Below are 9,974 nucleotides of genomic sequence, written 5' to 3' on the forward strand. Positions count from 1 at the left end.
GTAATTTTGGGTTTTCTCTCATTTTATAAAGATTGTTATCTTTTATTTTTTCTGTGTTGAATTTATTTTTTGTTGTGTGGCCACTGTCTATTTTCCTCTTCTTCTTCTTTGTGTTAGAAATGGTTTGTATCTCTGTTTTTTTCAGTTGAACATTACTTATTGGAACTAGAACAAAATAATTCCAGAGTTAGAAAAACTAGTTTGCAAATAGTAAATATAATTTTTTTAAAAAGTGCTGATTTTAATGTTTACGAAAGTGTTTAATCATGTTGCTTCATGTTCAAGTGCGTAGAATTAAATCGGACATTAGTATCAGTATTAATCAGGTTTCCCTTAATTTGGTTTAGCAGAAGTTCAAGAATTTCATACACAAGAAACTTTCTTCTCTCTTTAGTCAAAGCAAAAGCTGGCAGTCATAGAAAGCTGAAATTATCAAGAGAGACTCAATTTGCAATGTCTTGGTAACAAGAAACCTTTTCTTTACATTGTGTTTTTTTCAAGAGATTGTGTATTCTTTATGTAGATTGCTTAACTTGTAACTCTTTCTTGATCAGTACGTTTGAAGGTTCACTTGACCTCCTACCCTCACCTTATAGTGAAATAGGTATATGCTGTTTAATTCATTAACTTCTTGCTGAGCCATCTTTGTACAAAAGCATTTATAAACACTTATGCTTTGATACAGATTCTGTTTGTCATCAATTTTCTGCTACAAAGGTTCCGGTTAATTCCAGTCTACTGCATAAGAGTAATCAACCATATCTGCCTCCATGTCGCAATGAGGTCTGATTTTAATTAGCTTTATTTAGAAGACTTAGATTGTTATGCTACCTGCAAATATGTTTTAATTTCTTGCTGAAGAAAGATTTAGGCATTCAAATATTGTTGTTGATGAATCAAGGTCCATATTATTCTGTTTTTCAGGCACTATCTTCTTCAAATGGAGACAGCAATTGCTCACTAAAGAGTAACATATCTGGATCTTGTGAGGGTACATATCAGGAGCTGCAAGCAGAACTTGAAAAACGTCAAAACGTTTTCTCCTACAAATTTGGAAAGAGTGATGAGCTTTGGGAGTCTTATATGTATCTTGAACCAACATTGATCCATGATGTCCAAATTCAACAGGATTCAGAACTTCAATCTTCCAATATCATCTTAGAAGATTGTCCAAGTTCTATCTCTGGTTTTAGTTTTCCTGATGAGCATAGTTTAATTACATATGACGAGCCTGTCAATAATTCTTGGCTTCATACTTTTCTCATTATTATTTCTTGTATATATATATATAAAGGTTACAGGGCTATATCGGTAATTACACTAAATAAATACATTTAAACTAATTCCTATTCACATTCCCCCTCAAATTGATGCTGCTTGTCAATGAGCATCAATTTGCTAACAAGAAACTGATGACGTGGACGCGGAACAGCCTTGGTAATAATATCTGCAATCTGCAACTGAGTACTGACATGAGGAAGTGATATTATTCTATCATCATAAGCATCACGGATTGAGTGACAATCAACTTCAATATGTTTGGTGCGTTCATGAAAAACAGGATTCACAACAATTTGGATGGCACTTGTATTGTCAGCATAAAGTGAAGTTGGCTCTATTTGAGGAAATCCAACTTCAGCCAAAAGACCACGAAGCCAAATTATTTCAGAACAAGCAGCAGACGTGGCACGATACTCAGATTCAGTAGAAGATTTAGAGACTCTCGCTTGTTTCTTACTTTTCCATGAGATTAATGAAGAGCCAAGAAACATGCACCAACCAGTGACAGATCGTCGAGTATCAAGGCACCCTGCCCAATCGGCATCACTATAAGAACTCAATTTAGGAGGAACTCCAGTAGGAAAGAATAAACCACAATGAGAGCTTCCCTTCAAGTAACGAATTATACGTCGAACTGCTGCCAAGTGTAGGTGGCGAGGAGAGTGCATGAATTGACTTACTTGTTGAACAGCAAATGATATGTCAGGGCGAGTAATAGTCAAGTAATTAAGGCTACCCACGAGTTGACGATACAATAAGGGATCATGCAACAGATCACCATCATCACGATGATATTTAACATTAACCTCAAGAGGAGTATCTACTGGATTAGCTGACTGCAGACCAACCATAGAAATTAAATCTGTGGCATACTTGTGTTGATGGAGGAATATTCCCTTGGATGTAGAATGAACCTCAAGACCAAGAAAATAATCCAAATTACCAAGATCTTTCATATGAAACGCTGCTTGTAACTGCTATTTAAGGCTTTGAATGGAAGCATGATCAGAACCAGTAATAATCATATCATCAACATACAGAAGAAGTAGGACAATTCCAGTAGATGTTCTATGAATAAATAGAGAAGAATCGTACTGACTCTGAGTAAAGGAAAACCCAAGTAGAGTGGAGCGAAATTTTTCATACCATGCTCTAGGCGCTTCTTTCAAACCGTATAAGGAGCGTTTGAGATTGCACACACCCTTAGATGACAGAAATAAACCTTGAGGAGGATTCATATAAATATCTTCCGCCAGGTCACCATGAAGAAAAACATTTTTCACATCTAATTGATGAAGAGTCCACCCGTTAGAAGCAGCTATAGAGAGTACCGTACGAACAGATGTCATTTTGGCAACCGGTGCAAATGTCTCATCATAATCAATTCCATATTCCTGCTTGTTTCCTAAGGCAACCAAGCGAGCCTTGAAACAGTTGAGGGACCCATCAGAATTCAATTTCACAGAATACACCCATTTGCAGCCAATGGGTTTAACATCAGGAGGATAGGAGACAATATCCCATGTGAAATTCTCTTGAAGAGCTTGAAGTTCCTCATTCATTGCTTTTATCCAACGTACATCTTTAACAGCCTGTGAATAGCAAGTAGGAATAGATATGCTAGAGAGTGTGGCAATCAGAGAAGTATGCGAGGAATCATACCTGTCTGGTGAATATCTATCTGGTGCTCGAGATATTCGACCAGAACGTCGTGGTTCAACCATTACAGGACCAGGTGGCGGTTCAGCATTGGGAAGGGGTGTGGGAACCTGCTGTTTGTGTTTTCTGACATATACATGACCTGGTTTATAGCGTTCTATAGATTGAGGCATAATAGAAAACTTAGGAAGAGTAACAATATCATTCATGACAGGAGAAACACATGGAAACATAAACTGATTATCAAAAAATGTCACATTCCTAGAAATACGAAAACAATGGTTAGTGACATCATAACACACAAATCCCTTATGAGAGTGACTATACCCCATAAACGCACATTGAACAGACTGCGCTCCAAGCTTATGCCTTTCAAATGGAGGTAAGTGAACAAAACAAACACATCCAAAGGTATGTAAATCATTATAATTAGGATGAATTTTAAAAAGACGAAAAAAAGGAGAATCAAGATCAATAACCGTAGAAGGAAGACGATTGATCAATAAGACATCTGTGGAAAGAGCCTCCACCCAAAATCGGGGTGGTACAGAAGCTTGAAGAAGTAAAGTGCGTGTCACATCAAGCAAATGACGATTCTTGCATTCTGCCATCCCATTTTGTTGGGGGGGTATTGGGACAAGATCGTTGAGACAAAATGTCTTTTTGTTGAAGAAATTCTTGAAACTCACGAGACATGTACTCACCACCAGAATCAGAGCGAAAATTTTTAACACTTTCATGAAATTGAGTTTCAACATATGTCAGAAATTTCTTAAGCATAGAAAACACTTCAGATTTAGACCGAAGAAAATATATCCAAGTAAAACGACTATAATCATCAATAAATGTGACAAAATATTTATAGCGAGCATGAGACACTACAGGAGACATACCCCATACATCACTATGAATCATTTCAAAACAAGAGGAAGCCCGATAAGCACCAGACGGAAAAGGAAGTGTTTTACTTTTAGCTAATTTGCAAACAGAACATGAAAGAGAGGCATTAGAAACAACATTTTTATTTCCCAACAAACCATTTTTAAATAAATGAGATAAAACAGAAGAGTTAGGATGACCCAATTTTCTATGCCAATCCTCATAAGAATTCAAGACATTATTACAAGCAAGAGATAAATGACTAGAAATAAACTAAAGTGGAAATAGTCTTCCCACTTTAGGCCCCTTCGCAACCACCTTCCCCGACACCTGTTCCTGCACAAGGCAGCCATCACGGGAAAAATTTACATTACAATTATTATCAACCAATTGACCAACAGATAATAAATTGGAAGCAAGTCCAGGTGATACAAACACATCCCGAAAATCAGAGTTGAGGTCACCAACATTAGTGATAGAGAGAGCATTACCATCCGCAATTTGAATTTTCTGATTACCATGGTAAGAATGTAAATTGTGCAAGTATTCAGAAGAGGCTGTCATGTGATTGGATGCACCAGAATTAAGAAACCACAGGCAGGAAACATTCGAAGACTTACCCTGAATTCCCAAGGTTGAAAGAGCGGAAAGTACCATCTGTTGGATTGTTTCAGGTTGGAGAGCACCAACATTAGATGGGTTGGTGATGGAAGGACCAACTGCAGAGCTTGTACTAGCAGGAAATGCTTGCACTGAACGTTGTGCTGATCGTGGAGGACGAGTGGGACAATCAGAGATAATATGGCCCCGCTGCTTGCAATAATTACAAAACTTCTTACTGCAACTCTGAGCAAAATTTCCAAATTGTTTGCAAGAGAAACATTGGACATGTCGAATATCACGACCTTTACCTCTACCCTGAGGAGCATATGCAAACATAGCAGACTCAGAAATGACAACATCATGAGACACGGATCTTTGAGTAGCAAGATGTTGTTCCTCTCTGAGAAGTTCACCGACACATGTATCTAAAGAAGGAACAGGATTCCTATTCAGCAAGGCACCTCTGACAACCTCAAATTCTGCACGAAGCTTCATGAGAAATTGATCTCGCCTACTAGTATTATAGACCTCTTGGACATCCGCGAGAGAACTCTTGGGTACCTCAACATGTATAATCGCATAGTGTTCTGTCCACAAATTCAAAAAACCAGAATAATATTCTTAAACAGGCAGATTGCCTTGTTTGTAATTGGCAATGTCTAGCTCCAACTGAAAACGTTTGGCCGCATTGTCTAGGTTATAGATACGCTTCAAGTAGTTCCATATTTCTTGAGCAGTTGAAAAAGATCGCAAATTATTAATCATATGAGGATCAATAGTACCGAGAATCCAAGTGATAATCTGAGCATCTTCTATTTCCCATGCATCTAAGTCAGTTGTCTCTAACGGTGCCAAAGAGACATCGTCCAAGTGACTTCATAATCCTTTCCCTTTGACATACATCCGAAACTGAAGTTCCCAAACAAGATAATTCTTTCCGGTAAAACGAACACAAATATGATCTCTCTCTTTTTCGGAAGCCATAATATCAGAGATGACTTAAGAACAATTTTGTTAACGTAATAATTTTGTTAACGTGAAACAAGAAACACCAACGGAACACTGAAGAATACTTGCCGACACCAAATCAACACTCCAATTCAGGATACTTGCCGACACCAAATCAAAACCCTAATTCAGGATACTCGCTGACACCAAATCAGAACCCTAATTCAGAATACTTGCCGACACCAAATCAAAACCCTAATTCAGAATACTTGCCGACACCGATACGAAAACACGATCAAAGCAAACACGATTTGAAAACAAGGAGGAATAACAAAATTGTAACTTATGAGCACTACCAGAAACACGATTGTAAGCACCAGAGATTAGAATCGCAATCTTGGAAGAGATTACCGAGAACCGAGATGATTTCAAGAGCGACCCAGTGGGATGTCGCTGAATAAAGCCAAGATTAACCTAAGACTCACAGGTTTGATCGAAAACCTACTGATACCATGTCAATAATTCTTGGCTTCATACTTTTCTCATTATTATTTCCCGTATATATATATATATATATATATATATATATATATATATATATATAAAGGTTACAGGGCTATATCGGTAATTACACTAAATAAATACATTTAAACTAATTCCTATTCACAGAGCCTTCCTCGATTCTTAAATCAAGAGGTAGGGTAGAAGAGAAATTGCAGAAAGTGGATAAAGAAACATTGAATCAGCATTTCAAAATTTTCTATCTGCTATTGATCATTCAGCATGCGCCTTCATCAGATAAGATCCTATTTCTTCAAAATTGGAATCGCGAGTCAAGGTTTTGTCATTAATTTGGAGGTAATGAAGTCTCATTACTCGAGTGTTTCACTTTCAATTGCATATCGTTTTGGATATTTGGATCACCACTGTGACTTCATCACTGTGTTTGATCCCAGAGGTGTTTTGATCTTCCTCACCAAGATGCAAGTTAGATTCTTCAATCATCCTGCTGTTTGGATCACAATTTTCGATCCCGGTGGAGCTTCGACATTAGATGATGGAGCTTTTCTCGCGCATTTGCTTTCAGATTGATCTAGAGAGGATTCGCATTTCCGCTGCCGTCACTGTACTTGCGCTGCCATTCACGATTTAATTGCAGAATTGAGGTTCCTTAATGGATTCACGAAGTAAAATAGAAAAAGTGTTCTGTCGGCATTGAAACTCTCAGGGGTAACAACAGGATGCGATAGGTGGAATCGCCGATAGTGTCTTGTGCCATTGGGGTCAAGGTGTTTGTGAAAATTCGTAGCTAAATATTGGAGTTGTCGTAGTATCAATCACGCGAATGATGAGGAGTTATTCTGTCAATTTGATTTTCACCATTGTCGTTTGAGGTTCTGCATACATTCTTGTTGCAGTTCTTACTTCCTTTTGAGCTTATTTTGACTCATTTTGCTTTTGTCAAAGCTTGATATAAGCAATAATATAATCAATGAGATTATTAATTGTGTTACTAATAATTAATAGTTAATGTAAGAATTAATTTTTAAAGGGGTATGATCTATTTGGGTAAATGTAAGGTGATTTTGTGCATAGGATAAGTAAATTTAGTCTCTTTTGTTACTATTGTTAGTTTATTTTGGATGGTTTGAAATCCTATTATATATATTAAAATTAATATAAGACTCGTGCGTTCACACGGGTCATTTATTCCAACTATAACATGTCCTTTCGTCAATCGATGAAACTCTAAATACAATATCATAATACAACCAGACATTAGGAATTGTAAAACAAATAAACAAGAAAAACTAAATAGATAATATAAAAATAGAACAAATTTATTTTTTGATGTCTATTATATTTAACATCTTCATTAGCGGATATCCATGACGATAATCCAATACCTGTTAAGAAATAGCGGGCGTTTAAAAAATAGTCATTACACATTTTTGTTCAAAAAAAATAGTCATTACAACAACATATTCAAATAATTAAAAATTACAACAACATATACAAATAATTAAAAATGATAAGAGGAGAAATATTTATTACATGTATGTCAATATTTAATATTAAAAATATACAGTTCAATATATATCACCAAAAGCATATTACATGTATGTCAATAAGCTTCATGTTTGAAACACAGAAATAGAAATCACACAATCTGATATCACAGTAATCAATGTTGTTTTCACCGTAAGTTTGAAAAGCTACTCAGTTTAGCTTCTACTCAACGTGATCTTAAACGTGGTTTTTTTTACCGCTAGAGCCAAAGTTTCCAAACATATGCCTAAACTGATCAACAGCCGAAGCACCAACCACTAATCCACAAAAAACTACTACAAGGCAGAAACTCCTTTCATGATAAAACACTGCCAAACACGACTTAACACACCAACAAATTCATGTGAAGTATCCTAGATTATTTTAGCATGCTATGATTTCCATTCTTTTTGTTGGAAAAACTAATATCTCTACTTTGACATTACAACTTTTTAAAAATAGGGTTGACACTAAATGATGGGGAGCTAAAAGAACTGACGCTAATGGCTATTGAAACACTATTACAAAATAATAATAGAAGTTTGAAGGACTTCAAGCCAATGCTGTATCCAAAAGATTTTGTTGTTTCCTTTGTTGGAAATAGACTTCTTTACAAAGAGCGTCAATACGATGTTCTTGCTCAACAACAAATTTATTTAAATTTGTACTCTTCTCTTACAGATAATATGACTTTACTTTAACAATAGTTAAAAAAATTACTTCATCGAAAATCTATAAACGACTTTGTGATACTTCTATTTTTGAAGACGAGCAAAGAACCATTTTTGAAGAAATCATGGATGTTGTAGAAAAGCAACAAGGCGGAGTATTATTTTTATATGCCTATGGTGGGACTGGTAAGACCTTTATGTGGAACACTTTATCAGCAACACTTAGATCTAAGAAAAAAATTGTCTTGCCTGTTGCCTCAAGTGAGATTGCAAGTTTGTTGTTACTAGGTGGAAGAACAACTCATTCTAGATTTAAGATTCTTGTCCCTACTTTCACTACAACGAGGAAGGGCTTTAAAAGCGCTTTTTATAGCCTTTAAAAGCGCTTAAAAGAGCTGTGAAAGGTGGCGCTGGCGTAGCTAACAAAAGCGCTTCTGAAAGCGCTCTGGTAGGCCCCCCCTATAAGAGCGCTTTTCTGGAAAAAGCGCTCTTGTAGGCCCCCCTTTAAGAGCGCTTTTCTGGAAAAAGCGCTATGGTAGGCCCCCCTTTAAGTGCGCTTTTTCCAGAAAAGCGCTGTGATAGGCCCCCCTGTGAGAGTAAAAAATAAAAAAAAACGCAACATACTAAAGCGCTTTTGGAAAAGCGCTCTTATAGGGTGGGCTTTAAGAGCGCTTTTTCTGGAAAAAGCGCTCTGATAGCCCCCCCTATAAGAGCGCTTTTCCAAAAGCGCTTTAGTATGTTGATTTTTTTTTTTTTTTGCTTTTTTATTAATCTTTGGCAGCGCTTTTACAAAGAAGCGCTTTAGTAGGTGGGCCTTTAAGAGCGCTTTTCAAAAGCGCTTTCGTTGCTAAATGAGGTATTTTAATGTGCAGCCTGTAATTTAATCCTCCCAGTCGACCTGTAATATTTTCGACTTGTAATTTACTTAATTTGGACGAAGTTTGATAATTAATTGGATCGTCGGTGTTATAGAGAAACGTGTTCGGATTATTAAGTGAAGTTGGAATTTATTTGGTTAATCGAAAAATTAATAAAGTGAAATATGTGGAGAAATAATATTAGAAATAATATTATTATTGGATTTTTATTTAATTAAGATAAAGTCGGATTTAATTTGATTAACGAAAAATAATATTAAGGGTAATAATATTATTTGTTGCAGCATAATTATTTATTTGAACTACTCTATTTCATCAATTGGGCCTAATTAGTTAGGAAGTGGAATTATATGGGTTAAGCCCAATATAAATAATATAGTAAGGGTTTGGGAAGAATAGAGGTATCATAACTTTGGCTCATTTTGGAGAAGAGGAAGAGGAAGAAAGGGGAAGAACAACAAGGGGCAAAAGCTAGGATTTGAAGCACATTGAAGAGGTAAGGGGGAGAATCCTTATTATTATGGGCTAGTATAATTGGATCAATGGGTAGAAATATGTTTAGGTTGAAACCCCTCATTTTTATAGTTATGAAATTGTTAGGTTTTGATGAATAATTTTGATTTGTGATGATTAATTGTGTTGAAATTGGTACATTGGTGAAATTAGGAGATGATTAGAATGACATATATATTTACTGTAGCGGTATATTCAATGATGAGAAAGTGGATACTAGATGATATTTCATTCATTACTGTAGCGCCACAAGGAATAGACGATAAATGTGATTTACAATGCTGTCAGCAACCCACTTGTTTGTATCCCACATATATTCATTCTCTTATACTAGTTCATATGGTGTTACTACTTGTTTCTATCCTATATGTTACTTTTCCATCTACAGTAGCGATATATATTAAATAGTGGAAAGAAAATGTAGTATGATATACTCCCTCCGTCCCAAATTATAAGAGAAATTCATTTTTTAGATTCATTGAATAATTAATGT

The 9,974-nt window shown here is 35.9% G+C and overlaps 1 protein-coding gene across 1 annotated transcript; it reads left to right on the plus strand.

The window, feature by feature from the left end:
* Window positions 1-266: 266 nt before the first annotated feature.
* LOC131614546 (uncharacterized) lies at window positions 267-3,081 on the plus strand. The gene is made up of 5 exons (XM_058886118.1): window positions 267-315; window positions 524-604; window positions 686-783; window positions 925-1,233; window positions 2,884-3,081. Exons 1-5 carry the CDS (start codon window positions 267-269, stop codon window positions 3,079-3,081), a joined length of 735 nt encoding a protein of 244 aa, XP_058742101.1.
* Window positions 3,082-9,974: the final 6,893 nt, after the last annotated feature.

The sequence above is a fragment of the Vicia villosa genome, linkage group LG6 (assembly GCF_029867415.1).
Source record: "Vicia villosa cultivar HV-30 ecotype Madison, WI linkage group LG6, Vvil1.0, whole genome shotgun sequence".
Classification (NCBI taxonomy): Eukaryota; Viridiplantae; Streptophyta; class Magnoliopsida; order Fabales; family Fabaceae; genus Vicia; species Vicia villosa.

Bases quoted from the DNA above. Each gene is read 5' to 3' on its own strand.
- LOC131614546 (XM_058886118.1), top strand. From the start codon at position 267: ATGTTGCTTCATGTTCAAGTGCGTAGAATTAAATCGGACATTAGTATC. The intron at 316-523 runs GTATTAATCAGG...TTCTTTATGTAG, and splicing joins TAAATCGGACATTAGTATCA to ATTGCTTAACTTGTAACTCT. The intron at 1,234-2,883 runs GTCAATAATTCT...GCCTGTGAATAG, and splicing joins TAATTACATATGACGAGCCT to CAAGTAGGAATAGATATGCT.